Source organism: Oncorhynchus mykiss, chromosome 17 (genome assembly GCF_057628025.1).
Source record: "Oncorhynchus mykiss isolate SJ-2025 chromosome 17, ASM5762802v1, whole genome shotgun sequence".
NCBI lineage: Eukaryota > Metazoa > Chordata > Actinopteri > Salmoniformes > Salmonidae > Oncorhynchus > Oncorhynchus mykiss.
Genome location: NC_143038.1, coordinates 1452933 through 1474499, shown reverse-complemented (window position 1 = coordinate 1474499; position 21567 = coordinate 1452933). Strand labels below are relative to the sequence as shown.

General features: G+C 42.5%; 1 protein-coding gene and 1 non-coding gene across 4 annotated transcripts in view; both read right to left on the bottom strand.

Moving 5' to 3' along the window:
- Positions 1–2970: 2970 nt before the first annotated feature.
- Positions 2971–21567, bottom strand: part of rbm20 (RNA binding motif protein 20) — a 69244-nt gene continuing 50647 nt past the window's right edge. For all 3 annotated transcript variants that reach the window (XM_090204381.1, XM_090204382.1, XM_090204383.1), the window contains 8 exons: positions 12291–12437; positions 9855–9986; positions 9647–9726; positions 8748–9474; positions 7702–8641; positions 7431–7532; positions 6249–6370; positions 2971–4696 (listed from right to left, as the gene is read on the bottom strand). In XM_090204381.1, coding sequence (XP_090060507.1) covers positions 4628–4696; positions 6249–6370; positions 7431–7532; positions 7702–8641; positions 8748–9474; positions 9647–9726; positions 9855–9986; positions 12291–12437 — 2319 coding nt within the window. In that variant the 3' untranslated portion in view covers positions 2971–4627. The remainder of the gene's footprint in view (positions 4697–6248; positions 6371–7430; positions 7533–7701; positions 8642–8747; positions 9475–9646; positions 9727–9854; positions 9987–12290; positions 12438–21567) is intronic.
- Positions 11610–11743, bottom strand: LOC118938614 (small nucleolar RNA SNORA18). The gene has a single exon (XR_005035821.1). It is a non-coding gene; the product is annotated as a small nucleolar RNA SNORA18 (small nucleolar RNA).

The following is a 21567-nucleotide window of genomic DNA, read 5'->3' as shown; positions in this document are numbered from 1 at the left end:
GGCGCCAACCCGGACAGGAAGATCACGTCAGTGACTCAACCCACTCAAGTGACGCACCCCTCCTAGGGACGGCATGGAAGAGCACCAGTAAGCCAGTGACTAGGGTTAGAGGCAGAGAATCCCAGTGGAGAGAGTAGAACCGGCCCGGCAGAGACAGAAAGGGCGGTTCGTCAATCCAGGGCCTTTTCATTCACCTTCACACTCCTGGGCCAGACTCAATCATAGCACCTACTGAAGAGATGAGTCTTCAATAAAGATTTAAAGGTCGAGACGGAGCCTGCATCTCTCACATGGGTAGGCAGACCATTCCATGAAAATGAAGCTCCATAGCAGAAAGCCCTGCCTCCAGCTGTTTGTTTCTAGGGACAATAAGGAGGCCTGCGTCTTGTGACCGTAGCGTAGGTGTAGGTATGTACGGCAGGACCAAATCGGAGAGATTAGGTAGGAGGAAGAGCAGTAAAACCTTGTAATCAGCCTTAACAGGAAGCCAGTGTAGAGAGGCTAGCACTGGAGTAAAATGAGAACATCGTTGGGTTCTAGTCAAGATCCTAGCAGCCGTGTTTAGTACTAACTGAAGTATCCTGCAATTCTACACATTTCGCCAAAAGGCCGAGATAAAACTTTGCAATTTTGAAGCTTAAATTACAGCACATGTATGTAAAAAAAATAATATTTGGGGGCATACAAGAAGTATTGAGTTGAAATATAATTGGTGAAGTATGTACTGTGTGTGGATACCAATATCCGTGAGAGCTTCCCAGGCCCATATTGCCCAGGGGTAAGAACATACAGTACCAGTCAAAAGTTTAGCCACCCTTTGCCTTTATGACAGCTTTGCACACTCTTGGCATTCTCTCAACCAGCTTCACCTGGAATGCTTTTCCAACAGTCTCGAAGGAGTTCTTACATATTCTGAGCACTTGTTGGCAGCTTGCCCTTCACTCTGCGGTCCAACTCATCCCAAACCATCTCAATTGGGTTGAGGTGGGGTGATTGTGGAGGTCAGGTCATCTGATGCAGCACTTCATCACTCTCCTTCTTGCTCAAATAGCCCTTACACAGCTTGGAGGTGTGTTGGATCATTCTCCTGTTGAATAACAAATTATAGTCCCACTAAGCGCAACCCAGATGGGATGTTGTATTTCTGCAGAATGCTGTGGTAGCCATGCTGGTTAAGTGTGCATTGAATTCTAAATAAATCACTGACGGTGTCATCAGCAAAGCACCCTCACACAATCACTCCTCCTCCTCCATGCTTCATGGTGGGGACCACACATGCAGAAATCATCCGTTAACCTACTCTGCATCTTTTTTTCATTTTTTTTTCATTTTACCTTTACTTAAGTAGACAAGTGTTTAACTCGACAAGTGTTTAACTAGGCAAGTATTTAACCAAAGGTTGGAAACAAAAATATCAAATTTGAACTCAAATTTGCTTGTGTTTCTTGGTCCAAGCAAGTCTCGTCTTCTTATTGGTGTCCTTTAGAAGTGGTTTCTTTGCAGCGATTCAAACATGAAAGCCTGATTCACACAGTCTCCTCTGAACAGTTGATGTTGAGATATGTCTGTTACTTGAACTCTGTGAAGCATTTATTTGGGCTGCAATTTCTGAGGCTGGTAACTCTAATGAACTTGTCCTCTGCAGCAGAGGTAACTCTGGGTCTTCCTTCCCCGTGGTGGTCCTCATGAGAGCCAGTTTCACCATAGTACTTGATGGTTTTTGCAACTGTACTTGAAGAAACTTTCAAAGTTCTTGAAATGTTCCACATTGACTGACCTTCATGTCTTAAAGTAATGATGGACTGTCGTTTCTCTTTGCATATTTGAGCTGTTCTTGCCATAATATGGACTTAGTCTTTTACCAAATAGGGACATCTTCTGTATACAACCCCTACCTTGTCACAACACAACTGATTGTCTCAAACGCATTAAGAAGGAAATAAATTCCACAGATGAACTTTTAACAAGGCACACCTGTTAATTGAAATGTATTCCAGGTGAGTACCTCATGAAGCTGGTTGAGAGAATGCCAAGAGTGTGCAAGGCTGTCATCAAGGCAAAGGGTGGCTACTTTGAAGAATCTCAAATTTAAAATATATTTTGATTTGTTTAATACTTTTTTGGTTACTACATGATTCCATTTGTGTTATGTCATAGTTTTGATTTCTTCACTATTATTCTACAATGTAGAAAATAGTAAAAATAAAGAAAACCTTTGAATGAGTAGGTGTGTCCAAACTTTTGACTGTTACTGTAGATATTTAAGTAATACACAATTTCCCTAATCTCTACTACACTACTTTTCCCCATTTCAAAACGTATAGCATTGTGTTCTGTAAATGAGAAAAGTCCAATCGATTATACATAACAAGTTGTTACTGGGAAACTGTTCAATAATAGATAGTTTATTGTATATTTTTTTCCCATTTGACTGTAATGTGTAATGTCAATGATCATGTCCAAGAGTGCAATTGACTTGACCAAGTCTGTGCTATCAAAAGGAATAATCATTAAACAATTAGTTTTGTCTGACAAGTGTAATATCCTACCTTAACATCTGGGGGCGCTCCCCTCAAACAGTAGAATGTCACAATGCCCCATGCACATGAAAGTAGCAGTTTTTCTCATCCTTAAGGATTTTATTTATGATTTTATTTATGCACGTAGTCTTTTACTGTGTTTTGCTTTCCAAATTGTCTAATAAACTAAACTCATTATTTTGCATCCCATTATTCAATGTGAGAAAATAGAGAAAATAGCTAAATTGGCAACACACACACCACAGGAGGTTGGTGGCACCTTCATTGAGGAGGACGGGCTCGTGGTAATGGCTGGAGTGGAATGGGTGGAATGGCATGAAATAGATCAAATGCATGTTTTCCATGTGTTTGTTGTCATCCCATCTGTGCCGTTCCAGCCATTATTATGAGCCGTCCTCCCCTCAGCCTCCGCCACTGATACACAAACAGCTTTCTCTCTTAACATTTTTATTCAAATGATTTCATCAGAAAATAACCATAAGAAAAGTTCAACAAAATCTTAAACACAATCTTAAAACTTGGAGCAACATTCACAGTGTAGAAAACAGAGAGAGAGAGAGAGAGCAAGTTTCAAACCCTGCCTCGACAATATATTATACTGACTTAAAATCACACTTAATTTAACTCTTAACACTTAATTTAACTCTTAAATAACACACATGGTCCAGTTCAAGTTTCTCTACAGTTTAAAGGCACTGTATAAATTATTTAGACATTTGCAAAATATTGAACCTGATTGTGACAAACTTTACAATTCACAAAGTTGTCAAAGTATTTTTAAATTAAATCAAATACGGGACAAAACACAATAGAAGAAAACCTGAAGGAAACGTGTGGCGATACTTTAGCAAAACTGTATCTCCATTTAAAGGAAAATTCCACACATAAAATATTTGTAGGTATTTGTTTCATTCGTCGATTGTTGATATCGTCCCAAAATGTTCTGCTTGTCAGAATTTCGGGACTAAAGCATATACAGCACTTAACATTTCAAGATATGTAACTTTCAAAATTGATGCAAAATGCATCATTACAGGGATGATTTCTGTATTTTGAAAGTTCCATATCTTTCAGACTGATATGTCTTTGTCCATGTCTGTCGGGAACCGTATTCCATTTTGTCTCAATGAACAGACACAGTAGGTATAACAAGTGTAGGCCTTCATATCCTCCAGTTATACACAAAAACACTGTGTAATGAAATATACATTCAAAATTAAAATATCCGAATTAAACCAACCTGAGGATTACTTCTAAACTGCTACATCTAACAATGGCAGACATGTTCCAAGGCACTTTGCATCTAAAAACGCACTATGTAATATCCCTAACACTTTACTGACTAAAATGAAAAGTTAAACCAAATGATTAAAGTACTATTTGGAGTACAGCTACATGGAACAACATGGAACCAGAACCAGGACAAATACTAATATGGATGACTTTCAGTTCACTATATCACAGAGTCTGACTTCTACAATAATGACTAGAAAGAAGGCTGTGTTTATTCCCGCGATGAAAAACAAACACATTTATTCTCTACTGCAAATAAATCAAAGGGTGAAAGATAGATAAATATCTTTTTAACACAAATCTTTGGTGACCGGTTTTCATTTTCACAAACGTAGTACATTAACACTGGAACCTTTTTAAACTACAGTATTGTTTATACTATGTACAGAATCAAACATATTGCTATATTGTAAATAGCCTCGTTATTGTTATTTTGTTGCGTTACTATTTCCTTTAGAAAATATTTGTCTTTCTTTTTAACTCTGCATGGTTGGGAATGGGCTCGTAAGTCAGCATTTCACCGTAATATGTATTACTGTATATGGCACATGTGACCAATAACATTTCATTTGATTGGTAGCAATGAGTTTTAGTCCAATCAATTCTCAGAGAATCGCTCTTCTCTAACGGGTCCAGTGCATGTCACCGTGTGACTTCCATCCGATATGTCATTTATTCATGTCTCTTTCGTTGAGTAGTCCTTGGCAAGCTCAGGTCACTCAGTCTGTAGCACACACGCAACGCTGTCCACCATCTCAACTTGACAGTACCGAATGATGAGTATAGGTCAGAGGTCACTCTGTAGCTGAGGGGTCAGTTAGTGCACCAAGTAGACTCTCCTCTGCCAGCTGAGACAGGTACTTCTGTGAAGGGCACAAATATAAAAGTTAGCTTTGTGTACGTAGTTGTAGAGTTCCCCTTTAAGTGGGATATTCAACTGCCTTAAAATACTTAGACGATAACATGGCTATCTGCGTTTCACCCTTATTTCTCTTTCCACTATGATACACCATAACTCCATCCGACTTCCTGTGAATTTTAAAATAAGGAGACCCGATTTATCTGTATTGAGTTTCTTATGCATATTCCACTATAGAAACTCCTCAGACAGAGCTACTGCTGTTTGACAAAGTAGTGAAGGAGGGAGACCTCAGAGAGTGGAATGTTCTGAGAGAGAGGCAGGTGCTTCCTGAACAGACATTAACCTGTCTAGTTTCTACATTCACTGTATTTCCCCAGTCCTGTTAAAGGCCAAAACCATCATCAGCAGCCCGTTCTCGGCTAAGCGGGTAGCAGCAGGGAGCCCCCACACACACAATCACACACACAATCACACACACAAAACCCCTCAGCTTTTGACGGACAGCGCAACTGTTCTTGAGGTTTTTTACCCTCGCAATGTAATCCATCAAATGTGAAGGAATCTTTTCCCCTTCTGGATGCTTTCAGCTGTGCAGCTTTGTGTGTGTGTGTGTGTGTGTGTGTGTGTGTGTGCCTGGATGGGCATTGGGCACTAATAGGTAACCTAATACAACTCCCAGTACTCAACACTGTGAGGGGGCCTTCCTGTAGTCAATGGGCTGCCCCTTCCACTGCCTGTTCACAGCCGCACAGAAATACCCTGGCCTGCTGAACCAAGAGCCTGTTGGGAATGAACCTTCAGAATGTTATTACTGTACTTGAAGAGCACAATGGGTCTAACAAATGTAGGACTTTTTATCCGCTAGTTAGTCTACACGTTGCCTGTGCACAAAGGAGGTCCCCAGGAAGGACTAGAGCAGCTGGGCCCATTGGAAGGGAGCCTTTAGGAAGTAAAGTCATGGATAGACTCCCATGGGTGCCACACTAACACCCTCTACTCTACTCACTCATCGAAAGTCTCCTTTTCTGACACCCCACTGTAGGGGGACCCCCCCCCCCCCCCCCCCCCCATGGTGGAGAGGGGAAAAATCTTTGGATTGTGCTGCCAGTTTTGACGTGTGTGTGTGTGTGTGTGTGTGTAATAGAGATAGTGAGTGACTGATCTCTGTATCTCGTCTTCTGTCCCATGGTTGGGTAACATGTGCAAGCACTGTAGCTCAACTCTAAAGACATTTTTCTGAACTTTGGTCTCACAATGATGTCACTGAGTTTCCAAGCTTTCCCTATAATAACTATGTTCATGGCTCTTCTGCAAGGGGTAGTGTAAGTTAACAATCATCGTCATCATCATCGTCGTCGTTCATCCCCTTCCTCCTCCTCCTCTTCTTCCTAACCCAGGCGACGCTAGGCCCGGTCGCGGCTGGTTACGACAGAGCCTGGGCGCGAACCCAGAGTCTCTGATGGCACAGCTGGAGCTGCAGTACAGCACCCTTAACCACTGCGCCACCCAGGAGGCCTGAATGACCTATGTTAATAGTAAATGTGTTGCTGTACCTGAAGATTCCTGTAGTGGACAGTACTACGACAGTGAGAGGTCTTGGCTGTCTCCTCGCTGGTGTAGAACAGGCCACACAGCTTACAGTAGAACCCTGTACTGGGCACGATGAACTCCACCCCTAGAACAACAACACACCAATTAGAAAACTGCTAATACACCTCTAGAACAGCACAAACCAATCAGAGAACAGAACATGTACCCCTACAGCAGCCGCAGACCAATTAGAGAAGAGAATCCCCCGACCATACAACAGCATCAGACCAATCAGAACACAGCCCATGTACCTCTAAAACTCGTATTAAAAGTTGTTACAAATGTGATTAGATTGTTACTACACAAGGACTAGAGTAACGTAATGTAGTGTTACCAATGTAACTGATTGGCTAGAGAGGTTACCAGGGCCAACTCCCAGGTCTGAAACAGACACGTTTTCAAAGGCAGCTAGAAGGATAGTCAGCGGGGCAGCATGGCCCCTCTCCCCCTCATCAGTAGCCTCGTTGTCAGTGTGACAGAGTGAAGTTGTTAACTCTTCAAGCTGATCTAGATCAGCTGCACTGTCACTGTCTCTCTCATGGGAGAACACAACACAACACTGCAGCCAGACACTACTCAATTGTGAATCTATCTCAGTCATGCTATCAATGACCGTAGCATTTGGCTGTGAAACACACACACACACACACACGGTGCACATACACTGACACACACCCACGTACACACACACACACAGCATACGCACACAGACACACACCCACACACAGCATACGCACACAGACACACACCCACACCCACACACACACACACACACACACACACACACACACACACACACACTCGAAGGCCATCATAGTCCACTCATGTGTAGCGTTCACCAACGAGGCACAGTAGGTCATGTGTTGTGTGTGCCTATGTCATGCCAGGCCTAAATAAACACATCTCAGGGGTGCGTTTAACACCTTGCTCTCAACAAGTGGTCAGCTGAAGCTACCACATGCGCTCTTTCACTCCAGGCACAGATAGCATTGGTATAACAGGTTGTTGATTAATAATCATATTATATTCAATAAGCATTATTTGTCCCCAAGGCCAAGGGGCAATTTTTACTGGGCTTAAAATGACATTGCAGATCGCATACATACAACAATACTTCATGTAAATAAAAGTCATTTGGTTCTTACCCAGAGGGATGCTGTGTTCACTGATAATCTTCTCCTGCCCTCTAGAAGGTGAGGGAGCCCCTATGTCTATCAGGTTTATAGGATGTGTTGAATTCTGGATGACTGTAAATGAGAAGTGAACATAAGTTACCTATAAAATCTAGAAGAATAACATCTGTACAATAATAAACAGGAAACATGGATGACGATTCAGAATCCTGATACTGGCTTATTTGATCAGGAAGTCAAATTCTGGACATATTATTTCATAGTGAGAGCAAATGTTCTGTACCTCTAGGAGTCTCAGCCTTGTGCTTCTGTATGTCTGGCTTCATGACCGTTACTTCCCTCCCCACGTCCTCCATCTTGTGTATTACATCCTGGGTCTTGCTGCTTTCACACGTGCCAGCGTGATTGGTTAGCGCCAGCTCCTGAGTCGGCGCTCCACTCTTCAGTACTTCAGCTTCCAAACACGTCTCTTCCAGGGCTGCCTTGAACTCCGGGTTGGGGAAATCATCCAGATCTGAACTGAGCTGTTCTGGGATGGGTGGCTGTGACTGTGACTGTGGCAGTGGCTGTGACTGTGGCTGTGACTGTGGCTGTGATTGTGGCTGGGACTGTGGCAGTGACTGTGGCAGTGGCAGTGGCAGTGGCAGTGGCTGTGGCTGTGGCTGTGGCTGTGGCTGTGGCTGTGGCTGTGGCTGTGACTGTGACTGTGACTGTGGCAGTGACTGTTGCTGTGGCTGTGGCAGTGACTGTTGCTGTGGTTGTGACAGTGACTGGTCTGTGGGGCTGGGGTTTGTGCAATTCTCCCCATCTTTCTGCTCTGTAGGCATAGGATCCACCACCCCACCTACCCCACCTCCTCTACCCAACTCGGTATCCTCTCTCTGGGCTAACTCCTTCTCAGAGCAGGGCCTGGGACTGGGGGTGGAGGTTGATCGTGGAGCCTCCCCCTCCTCCTCCTCCTTAGGATCCTTGTGGAGGTCTGAGGCTGACACGTCCTCGTCATCCTGCAGCTCAGGGAGGTCCGGTTCGATGATGGAGTCGTCCTCTCCTACCTCGTCCACTGTGACCAGCTCCTCCATGTTATTGGGGTACCAGCACTCACCCTCTGTGTCGTCCCCACTCTCCCACTCCTCTGCCTCGCTGTCTTTTTCTCTCTCATGCTTGCCACTTCGTTGAGGAGAAACAGACTTCTCTTTGGATCGCTGATCCTCAGCGGTTTCTCCCTGTAATGATACGGCATTTGTTTGTTGATAAGATATACTGTACATGTCCAACTTCTGATTTACGTATTAATCTTACTTACTAATTTTTAAAAATGCTATCACTTACGTTATTTTCAGTAATCTCTATTTCCGGTTTCTCCGTCCCGTGTCTCATGGTGGGTTTCTTGCTCCTTCCCCATGTCGGGGAGCCTCCTCTCTGTCTTCTGTCTTCTCCTGTCCTGGTGGGTAGAGACTCCTCTCCCAGATCTGACTCTGAGTGTCTGGATCTGTGGTAGTCCCCTCCATCCCTCCTCTTTGACTTGACTCTCCCCTCCTCATGTCTCTGGTACTGTGGCCTCAGGGGCTTCTCTGACTTATACACATGCTGTGTTTTGTAGGAGTCCTCATCCATGTTCCTGTACGAAGGGAAGGGGGGCATCCCCTGAGGGCTACACCGCGGGTGGGGGTACCAGTCTCCCCCCCTGTTCCCCCCCCTCATCCCCTCCCCTCTTCCTCCTCCTCTTTCGTCCGCTGATCTGGGACTGATCCGGTCTCGGTCGGAGGGTTTCAGGTACGGCCTGTTCCGTCGATCCTGCATCCTCCCGTTCAGCCTGTCGTCATCCACTGTACCTCCGTTCCTCCATGGCACCTCCTCCCTTTCCCTCTCTCGTTCTCTGTCCTCGTCCCCCTTTCTCATGTGTTTGGCGGTCCAGGAGCCCCGTTCCGGGCCTCCTCGGCAGGGTGCCCCCTGCGGGCTGTGGGCTGAACTACAGGAGGTAAAGCTGGGGCTGTGGGAGCGAGGGCTCAGTGAGCGGCTGATGGGACTACGGGACCGCGCTCTCTCTGGCATGTAGCTGGGAGGAAATAATATAATTAAAATGCAGTTTGTAGTCAGGAAGTAGTGTTGGATAATTTCATCCATTATTTGTCGTTTTGTAGATCGATCGTACATAGACAATCGCATATTACAACAAAAAATTGCCGCTAAGAACATGTACAAGGAAAGAATGAAACAAGTCGCCTTACTGATCAGTCTCCTGCATCTCGTCCCTTTCCCTCAGGGAGTTGATATCCTGGATGATTGAATCAACGTCTTTCCCTGGTTTCTGTATGAACAGAGCGTTTCACACCATAACATGATACTGTACTGTAGATTCAGTACACAGTTGGTGTGAGCTAATTAAAAACTGTAATAAACATTTCAACACCACATTGTCAACCCAATACAACTCACCTTGAGCTGAAGCTCCTTGTATCTCTTGGACATCCTGATCAGTAGTTTCTGATCGTTGATCGTGGCTGGAGTCAGCTGGTAGTATTGAACCATAGCCTGGGCCGCCTCAATGTACGCCATCTCCACAAACGCCTGTGGGGTGAAGAGGAAGAGGAGGAGGAGGAGGAAGAAAACTTTATTGATCCATTTTCCCTTAGAGTCCAAGAAAATGTGTATTACATTTACCCCAAGCCCTTCTAAAGGCATGCAAACACAGGGTATTCACAGTGCAGGCTGACACACCCCATGCAGATTTTAGGGCTTAAGTGCCTTGCTCAAGGGCACAACCGCAGTTGAGTGGAGTGAGAGAAAGACATCAATGTTAGACATCTGTTTGTGACAGTTTAACGTCCTTTTTTCCAAATAACATTTTTGCAATAACATATGTCAAACAAGGTGCGAGCAAATCTTCTATATCCCAGCCAGGTTATCATATTTCATGGGCATCATAAATCAAAAAGACAGTTACAATCTGCTCAGATACATTTCTGGGTAACCAACACCCATGAGTTTAGTGTAGTCGAGCCCCTTGACTGTGATGTGGGTGACATTAATGAGTCATTTTAATACAGTGTCTGATAAATGAAATTCTAGAGACTGAGTGAGACATCATGTTCTGTGATAAAATGGTTGGATGGACCATAGGGAAAAAAAGACATCATTATCACATTACAACAGAAAATGGTCCATGAACCCGTAGGAAAAGGCATCTTATCATATTACAAGATAATATGAAGTGGAAACAATTCATCTGGTCTATAGCAACACAGGGGTATTGGTCCATAGCAACACAGGGGTACTGGTCCATAGCAACACAGGGGTATTGGTCTATAGCAACACAGGGGTATTGGTCCATAGCAACACAGGGGTACTGGTCCATAGCAACACAGGGGTATTGGTCCATAGCAACACAGGGGTATTGGTCCATAGCAACACAGGGGTATTGGTCCATAGCAACACAGGGGTATTGGTCCATAGCAACACAGGGGTATTGGTCATAGCAACACAGGGTTACTGGTCCATAGCAACACAGGGGTATTGGTCCATAGCAACACAGGGGTACTGGTCCATAGCAACACAGGGGTATTGGTCTATAGCAACACAGGGGTATTGGTCCATAGCAACACAGGGGTATTGGTCTATAGCAACACAGGGGTATTGGTCCATAGCAACACAGGGGTACTGGTCCATAGCAACACAGGGGTATTGGTCTATAGCAACACAGGGGTATTGGTCCATAGCAACACAGGGGTACTGGTCCATAGCAACACAGGGGTATTGGTCCATAGCAACACAGGGGTATTGGTCCATAGCAACACAGGGGTATTGGTCATAGCAACACAGGGTTACTGGTCCATAGCAACACAGGGGTATTGGTCCATAGCAACACAGGGGTACTGGTCCATAGCAACACAGGGGTACTGGTCCATAGCAACACAGGGGTATTTAAAGACATTAGAGAACTGCTCCAGTTGTCAAGGGCATTAACCCTTTTCTCCCAACAAATATATGTGACTAATATTGTGACTAGACTCCACAGTAGAGCAGTAGACATTTGTGAGGGGGAAAATGGTGTATCTGGTCCATAGCAACCGAGGATTATTTCAAGACATTTGCAAAGGGGCACACATCCTTTGGTTTCCGTTTCTCCATGGCAGTTATTTGTTCGTTGAAGTGTGACTTGACTCCCTAGTGGAGCTGTATACATTAGTGAGTATTTGTTCTGCAGTGATATCCCACAGGGCTAATGGCAGTAGCTGTGAGGGTAAAGCGAAACCACAGGTTTGTTCTTTGAGGCATTTCCAACGACTAGGGCTCATTGTGAGGAGTCTGTCGGGATAGGCCTCAGTCGTTAAGTTAATCGTTAAATTCATATTTTAATTATCATCAGGTAAGACCAAAAACGAGCTCACTTTTTGGTCATTCTGGGACTGGAGTTGTGTACTTGTGTTTGGAGTTGTGTACTTGTGTTTGGAGTTGTGTGGTTGTGTTTGGAGTTGTGTGGTTGTGTTTGGAGTTGTGTACTTGTGTTTGGAGTTGTGTGGTTGTGTTTGGAGTTGTCTACTTGTGTTTGGAGTTGTGGGGTTGTGTTTGGAGTTGTGTGGTTGTCTTTGGAGTTGTGTAATTGTCTTTGGAGTTGTGTACTTGTGTTTGGAGTTGTGTACTTGTGTTTGGAGTTGTGTGGTTGTGTTTGGAGTTGTGTACTTGTGTTTGGAGTTGTGTGGTTATGTTTGGAGTTGTGTGCTTGTGTTTGGAGTTGTGTGGTTGTGTTTGGAGTTGTGTGCTTGTGTTTGGAGTTGTGTACTTGTGTTTGGAGTTGTGTACTTGTGTTTGGAGTTGTGTGGTTGTGTTTGGAGTTGTACACTCATGTTTTAAGAGAATAACATTGTGCTGTACCTGGTGGGTAGAGCGCATGAGGATGTAGTTGGTGACTTTCCCGAAGGGCAGTCCCAGGTTGATGACATCATTCTCTGTGCAGCTGCCCTCGGGGAGGTTGCAGATGTGGACGACCCGTCCTGTGATTGATTTCCTGGGTGGAAATGTCTAAAATAAAGAGAAATAAGACAAATGCATCAGTATGTTTATTACTGTTGAAACATCATACGATTCGTGTAATATTTCACTGTACTTCATGTATTATTTACACTAGTAAAAGTCAAAATAATCAATTACAGGTATGCTCTTATCTAAAATTACAAATATGAAAAAACATGTCCGCTTTGAAGAAAACAGCACAATGATCTGAGAAATGATCATACAGAAATGCAGTCCATTCTAGGCTGTTGCTGTCTTCTTCCCTCTTTTTGGAAGACTTTTAAGGTCAATGAAAATATGTGACCCTACTTCAGACACAGACTGTAGACCTGGACTAGACTGTGGGGAACTATTTCCTCTCTAATGTCGAAGCACTTCAACATTATCACTCACACTCAGCGACAGAATGTGATGTATCCCTCCACTCTTAGAGCGTATCCCTCCACCTCAGTGGCTCTGCTATAAATAGATCCCTGGTGAAGCGACACAGTCGCCGTGACAGCGTGACAATGATAATGAGAGCTTTCTCGCTTGGATTTGGGAACATGTCTGCTGACCAGGTACAGACATACATAGCACACACACACACAAATACCCAGACATCCCAGTCATCTTTGTCACTAATCCCTCTGGATTGCCAAGTATAGCAACCCCCACTGCTTCTCTCCCCCCACCTCCTCCCTACCTCCCCCTCTCTCTCCCTCTCAGAGTGGTGTAACTTACACCCAGGGGCAGCACTCAGCTCTGAGGTAAAAACCATTGGCCTCTCGTCTGACTGACTAATGGCCAACAAAGTAAGTGAATGAAGAGGGCGTCAACACTGTTCCCTAATAGCTACGACACCAGATGTAATGGGAATCAGCATCATGGGTCAACCTATGGAATATATCAACCACTGTGTTCAGTTGATACAGCACTGGATATACAGTAGCATATGGTACTGTACACTACTCAGACATTTAATGTTCACTTACGGGACGACGTTCAACATATCTTTATTTTTTATGGATCTGTAATCTTTAATTCTGCATTGTTGGAAGAGGACCCGTAACTAAGTATTTCGCTGTTAGACTACACCTGTTGTTTACAAAGAATGTGACAAATACGATTTGATTTGATTTGTATTTGGAAATTCCAGGCCAAACCGGGATCGTTCCTAACCCTAACTTTCACCTTCAGATCACTTCAAAGGAAAATGTGTTTATGTGTCACATAAAACAGCACTGACAGACAGTCCCTGACAGCCGGGGGTTTGGGTGACCATGACATTACCCAGGATGGTCATAAGTCCCTCCATGTTCTCCCCTAACCTCTGCCCTCTCTACTGTACAATATGCCAGTTTGTGCTGGATTTCTGCAGATCAGACTTATAAGAACAACAACACTGCAGCCTATCAGCCTTGATCTGTCCTTAACCATGACATTACCCCAGAGACGGGCTGCCCAGCTAGCCTGACAGACAGTCCCCCTCTTACCTCTACCCTTTGTCCTCTCTGCCTTCTGTAAAATGTCCGGTAGTGCTGGATTTCTTACGAAAAAATTCCCTTTACATGTAAGAACAACACTGTAGCCTGACTAGGGTTGCAAAGGGAGGATATATTAGTGGTAACTTTCTAAGTTTACCAGTACACGACCTGAATTTTGGTAACTTTCAAGGCATTTATGGGATTTTATAGTGGTCTTTTTTGTGTGGCGTTATCGCATGTAAAATATATTAATGAATAAAATAAGATGATTTTAAAACAGAGAAATAGAATGACAAAGCTGTACAACATGCTAAATATAAACCATCAACTTAGTGAACAGCGTTGGTGTTAAATATGAGCATTTCAGCATGAAGTCTCCTTCATTTATTTTTACACACAGTTGTTTATTTTACGATGCCAATATGTCTTTGTTGTAAATGTTCTGGCGCCAAACTAGTGGCAGAAAAAAGTCAATAGTTGGAAGAGTTGTAGAGTTAATTGAAAATAATGCCATTGTTGATTAGGAGCTTTTTTCATTAATTAGGCAATTTTCTCTTGAAACTGGACAATATGGATACATGTATAAAAAATGACTACTTTAAGAAATAGTTATTAAAGTATAAATTACCAAAGTTACCATAGATTGCCACAGATTACCTGTTAATTACCAAAATTACTGAAAGTTCTGTTAACTTTTGTAAATTACCGGTAGTTTTGCAACTCAAGCCTGACGGGCCTAAACTGTCCTTAATCATGATACTACCCAGAGAACCATGATTCTACCCCAGGGACGGGCCGCCCAGCCTGCCTGACAGACAGGCACACATGTGGGACAGTCTGGGATCTGATTCTCCTGGGTCTGGGCCTGAGTCAGTAACAGTAGCCAGGGCCAGCGACGGTGTTGTTGTTATAAGGAACTTGTACAGAGGAAATCTAGCACCAACAGATGTTTTACAAGAGGTAGAGAGGACAGGGGGAGAGAGATATTGAAGTACTGATGTTGCTCTGTTTTTAAAGTTTCCTTTCGCTGCCGCTGCCACGAACCCCCCCCCCCCGTAACATCCCTGATGCAAGTTTGAGTAATGCACATCGATCTTCTGTAAACTAACTTAATTGTCTTGTTAAGAAAATATAATGTGCATTGTGCTTGATGGTCCCTATACACCCCAGGTCACAGGCTAAAATGGGGGAACTCTTACCAGCGTATCTGTATAGCTACCTGTTTCCAAATAAGGAACACTGCTACATTTGAATAGTAGACAGAAAACTAGACTATACTAGTAGATGTGATGAGTTGGGAAAGTTGTGCCAAAAGAACATTGCTACTATGCTGCTACCCTATAATCCTCCCCTCAACCCAATATTAGAACCAAGATGTTACACCCCAAGATTAGAACCAAAATGTTACACTACAAGATTAGAACCAAGATGGTACACCCCAAGATTAGAACCAATATGTTACACCCCAAGATTAGAACCAAGATGTTACACCACAAAATTACAACCAAGATGGTACACCCCAACATTAGAACCAAGATGTTACACACCAAGATTAGAACCAAGATGTTACACACCAAGATTAGAACCAAGATGTTACACCACAAAATTACAACCAAGATGGTACACCCCAACATTAGAACCAAGATGTTACACACCAAGATTAGAACCAAGATGTTACACCCCAAGATTAGAACCAAGATGTTACACCCCAAGATTAGAACCAAGATGTTACAACCAAAGATTAGTATTCAGTTTGTGAAAAGAACATTGCTACTGTGCTGCTCATCCCATAAAACCTAAGATTAGAAGCAAAATGTTACACCCCAAGATTAGTAGGTAGTTTATGTGAAGAACATTGCTACTGTGCTGCTATACCCTAGACTAATCCGCTATCCCCAATGTTAATCTATCCAAAGCCCTGATTGCCTACAGGGTTAAATAACTGTCGTTTAACTGCCCCTGGCCTGCCACCTGATTTTAACGGTTTCAGATGTGAGAGTGATAATTCTATTAGCGGCTCTGTGCCAACTACCACTAAACTAAGCTAGCTATCTAGCTAGCGCGCGCACACACACACACACACACACACACACACACACACACACACACACACACACACACACACACACACACACACACACACACACACACACACACACACACACGAAAGGTCACAGCAGCCCAGTCAGTAAACAGCTACAAAAATAGACAGCAACAGGCTGTTAATGTCCTTGAGGTGAAAGAGGGAAGAAGAGTCTTGCCACCGGCCCGACCGGTCGTCGGGGTTGTATCAGTCAGAGTGTTTGCCTTGTAAATATGTGGTCCAGCGATCTGGACACTTGTTCATGCTTTTACATCCTTAGGATCCATAAATTGAGGGTCAAACAGTGTCTGTTTCTGGGCTTGGGGAAGATGTTGACGCTTCTAAATCACAGATCTTGGATCAGATTACCCTAGTCATAAACCATTAGGAGGATGAATGTCTGACCTTGTATCACTGGTTAAGGGCTAGACCTCTTCATACTTTTATACAACCTGAGCCTTACCCCTAACTTGAGGGTCATACAGTGTAAATGTTCTTGGGCTGTGGAAAGATGTCAACGCTTCTTAACCTTTATTTAACTAGGCAAGTCAGTTAAGAACAAATTCTTATTTTCAATGATGGCCTAGGAACAGTGGGTTAACTGCCTTGTTCAGGGGCAGAAAGACAGATTTTTTACCTTGTCAGCTCGGGGATTCGATCTAGCAACCTTTTGGGTTACTGGCCCAGCGCTCTAACCACTAGGCTACCTACAGTAGCAGTGACCTTACCCCTCGCTTCAATTTGAACTATTTAGAATGGTGTAACAAAAAAAAAGCCTGACATTGTATCAGTGGTTAAAGACAATTTCTTTACTATAAATCTATGTATTGTAGTGTATTGCAGACCAAAAGGAACCACTGGTCTTTACGTTGACATGGGACATTGTTAGTGTGTATATGACTCATTTAGCTGATCTACAACAGCTGTGGATGGACTGGAGTGTTGCTGTTGATTCGTGTGTGGAGGTTGACAACGGCAGATGATTTATACATCTCGTAAACGTGATTGGGTTTACTGGGGTACAGTGAGCTGCATTTCTGTTGGGAGATTGTATTACAAATCACACACTATCTGACCTTCAGATCTGGGTTCAAATACTGTTTCTAATACTTTATCTGGGCTTACTTGAGCTTCACCGAGCGCGATGGAACCAATAGAATAGTTGTTAGCATTTGAAAGATTTCAAATAGTATTTGAACTGTGGTCTGGTGACCTATTCATCAGGAACTGAAGTGAAGTTACAATTGAAATACATGAGGCAGTTAATACATGAGGCAAATGTCATTGAGGCTAGTAAACCACATTTGAAACGTGCGATTGGAATGATATGACATTGTGATGTTTATCACATGGTTTACATGTGATGGTCTTTGATGTCAGTGTTCCATTGATATTGACTTTGCAATCAATTACAAGAAAGACAGATGAAAAAAAGAGATAGAGAGAGAGCTGTTTTCGTGCACCAGTGAATGTTTTGATACTGCTACCAAGAGTCAATCAAACATGCTTGCAAATTCCCACTTTCACTCTCAGCAGTCTCAGCAGTAGTTCCGCCCCATAGACAAAACACAAAACCCACAGCCCTTTACACCCATACCCATATACGGGTTGAAAGTGGCAGATTTGGACACTAATAAGCTCTTCAATTGGAGAGCAGTGGCTGTACAGTAACATGCTATACATGACGTCAGAGCTCAAGCTTTGCGCTTCACAGCTATGAATGGGTTTTGACTGACAACCATTCTGAACATGAGCACCGCGAGCGACAAGAAGTTGCCTCCCCCCTCCCTCACGCTAATTGGGCAACTTTTAGCAAATGTTTGGTTGTCTGAGTGAGTTCAATTCTGTAAATTACAAGGACTCTATGTATTTTGAAAGATGAGACGATGAGGATTATTATAAATACCGCTTCGATGTCATACAAGCCAAACACCTGTCAGTCCAGATGTGCACTTCACATGTCCATATCATGTTTGATGTCCAGTTACAAGATGACATGGTGTTATACCCTGGGTTGTCCTGATCAGAATGAGTCTATGTTTGTTGTATTGTGAAGACAATGTGAGGACCACACATCTGAATGCTGGGATGACTCTATTCCATGCGCACCAAATGTACGATCTGCTTCTCTGAATTGCCTTGTGAAAGTCTTACACTGTAAGATCCTATTTTATAACTCATGTTTGCAATAGACCAAGCTTTTAAATGATGCTTACCAGACCCTGACTGCGATTTAATGGACCACTTTACACTCTCAAACAAACCTTTCATTTTGAACTATACACTTAACACTCTCAACCAAACATTTAATTTTGAACTATACACTTTATATTCTCAACGTTTAATTTTGAACTATACACTTTATATTCTCAACGTTTAATTTTGAACTATACACTTTACATTCTCAACGTTTAATTTTGAACTGTGTAAAGTGTATAGTGGTTAAAGTGTAAAGTGTATATTGGTTAAAGTGTAAAGTGTATAGTGGTTAAAGTGTAAAGTGAGTGTAAAGTGTATAGTGGTTAAAGTGTAAAGTGTATAGTGGTTAAAGTGTAAAGTGTATAGTGGTTAAAGTGTAAAGTGTATAGTGGTTAAAGTGTAAAGTGAGTGTAAAGTGTATAGTGGTTAAAGTGTAAAGTGTATAGTGGTTAAAGTGTAAAGTGAGTGTAAAGTGTATAGTGGTTAAAGTGTAAAGTGTATAGTGGTTAAAGTGTAAAGTGTATAGTGGTTAAAGTGTAAAGTGAGTGTAAAGTGTATAGTGGTTAAAGTGTAAAGTGAGTGTAAAGTGTATAGTGGTTAAAGTGTAAAGTGTATAGTGGTTAAAGTGTAAAGTGTATAGTGGTTAAAGTGTAAAGTGTATAGTGGTTAAAGTGTAAAGTGTATAGTGGTTAAAGTGTAAAGTGTATAGTGGTTAAAGTGTAAAGTGAGTGTAAAGTGTATAGTGGTTAAAGTGTAAAGTGTATAGTGGTTAAAGTGTAAAGTGAGTGTAAAGTGTATAGTGGTTAAAGTGTAAAGTGTATAGTGGTTAAAGTGTAAAGTGTATAGTGGTTAAAGTGTAAAGTGAGTGTAAAGTGTATAGTGGTTAAAGTGTAAAGTGAGTGTAAAGTGTATAGTGGTTAAAGTGTAAAGTGTATAGTGGTTAAAGTGTAAAGTGTATAGTGGTTAAAGTGTAAAGTGTATAGTGGTTAAAGTGTAAAGTGTATAGTGGTTAAAGTGTAAAGTGTATAGTGGTTAAAGTGTAAAGTGAGTGTAAAGTGTATAGTGGTTAAAGTGTAAAGTGTATAGTGGTTAAAGTGTAAAGTGAGTGTAAAGTGTATAGTGGTTAAAGTGTAAAGTGTATAGTGGTTAAAGTGTAAAGTGTATAGTGGTTAAAGTGTAAAGTGTATAGTGGTTAAAGTGTAAAGTGTATAGTGGTTAAAGTGTAAAGTGTATAGTGGTTAAAGTGTAAAGTGTATAGTGGTTAAAGTGTAAAGTGTATAGTGGTTAAAGTGTAAAGTGAGTGTAAAGTGTATAGTGGTTAAAGTGTAAAGTGAGTGTAAAGTGTATAGTGGTTAAAGTGTAAAGTGAGTGTAAAGTGTATAGTGGTTAAAGTGTAAAGTGAGTGTAAAGTGTATAGTGGTTAAAGTGTAAAGTGAGTGTAAAGTGTATAGTGGTTAAAGTGTAAAGTGAGTGTAAAGTGTAAAGTGTATACTTTACACTCTCAACCAAACGTTATGACTAGCAGCGTGCTGTTCCCCTCGAGAGACATTCCTGTTAGTATTTTGCTGGGAACAACACAACCTCCATCTGTTGGGTTGTTGTTAGGGACAGGTGTAGTGTTTACAGGGCTAACATTAGCACACCACTGACATGAATAAAGGCCTCATACATCAAAGGTTGTTAAACAGATACATAGGTTTCTGTGGAAGCCTTTCTAGCCTGGTCCCACATCTGTTTGTGCTTGCCAACTTGGTAAGACCGAACAGACAAGTCGGGAACCAGGCTAGTTTTTTGTAGGAGTTCCACAATTCACATCAAATGCTTTTAAATCTCCAATTAAAGGTGTTGCCTAACAACAGTTGACAATGATAAAAGGTGTTGCCTAACAACAGTTGACAATGATAAAAGGTGTTGCCTAACAACAGTTGACAATGATAAAAGGTGTTGCCTAACAACAGTTGACAATGATAAAAGGTGTTGCCTAACAACAGTTGACAATGATAAAAGATGTTGCCTAACGACAGTTGACAATGATAAAAGGTGTTGCCTAACAACAGTTGACAATGATAAAAGGTGTTGCCTAACAACAGTTGACAATGAAGACATATGTTTGTTGGTGCAATGCAATAGGCATCAGTGTGTTGTTCCAAGGAAGAAATGTGAACATGTTCATAGTGGAAAGGGACGGAGGCCTATTCCAAGTCAAAATAGGGATAAAGCAGACACGCAACATAAAAAACATGATGGGACTTGAGCTCCATATTTTCTCGCTATAGATGGCTATCACTCAGTCAAATCCTCAATTCAACAACTTAAAAATACTTCACCTCGGACAAGAAATAGCTAAAAAAGTTTCCTCAATTAATTCCACAGATAAAATGGCCACCTATAAATGCCACGCTGAAATAGCCCGACAAGCCGTCATGGCGATACTCTACACCTCAAGTAAACCCAAGTAAGACCTCACATCAAAAAGTATGCTGCCAGACACACACACATACGGATGCAGACACACACGTCACCCCTCTCCTCACCACCTCTCCTGATGGTGTGTGAGGGTGTCTTGGCCACGTGACACCTCCAAGCCAAGCTGACCTGTCATATGGTGTAACGGGGTGTAACAACTGTTTCTTACATATACCACATGGCACAAATACTATAATATAACAGAATAAAATAGAATGGATCATTGGTGAAAAAGGATCAATCTATCATTTTTTTTAAACTATACTGAAAATGTCACGACTTCCACTGAAGTCGGTTCCTCTCCTTGTTCGGCGGTCGATGTCACCGGTCTTCTAGCCATCGCCCATCCACCTTTCATTTTCCATTTGTTTTGTCTTGTTTTCCCACACACCTCATTTACATTTCCCTCATTACTTGTCATGTATTTAACCCTCTGTTCCCCCCCATGTCTGTGTGTGAAATTGTTTATTGTCAAGGTTGGCACGCTTCCGGCTGGTTTGCACCGGGTTTGTTTTATGCCCGTGCTTTGTGGCAGCCGGTACTTTGTACTTGGGTTTTTGTACTTTGTGCTGCCCCACTTGTTTGTTGGGCATTTGTTTTGTGACGCGGTTGCGTTCTGTGCAAATGGTTGCCTAAGTAAAGTGCTTAGTCCAGTCATCTCTGCTCTCCTGTGCCTGACTTCCATGCACCAGCTGCACTCACCCCTTGACAGAAAATGAAATTACACACGTAAAGAGATCTATTCATACTCCAAGTAAATTAATACCAAAACTTCAACAGTTACATGTATAAACCGTTATTATCTGGCCAAAGCCTACGGGGGTTTTGTAGCTGTGTAACTACATCTTCGCATACGGTTGTGATTTAATCAGTTAGACCCCTTTCATCACTAAAGAGAAAGCTGAAATCTGTGTTTACAAGCCAG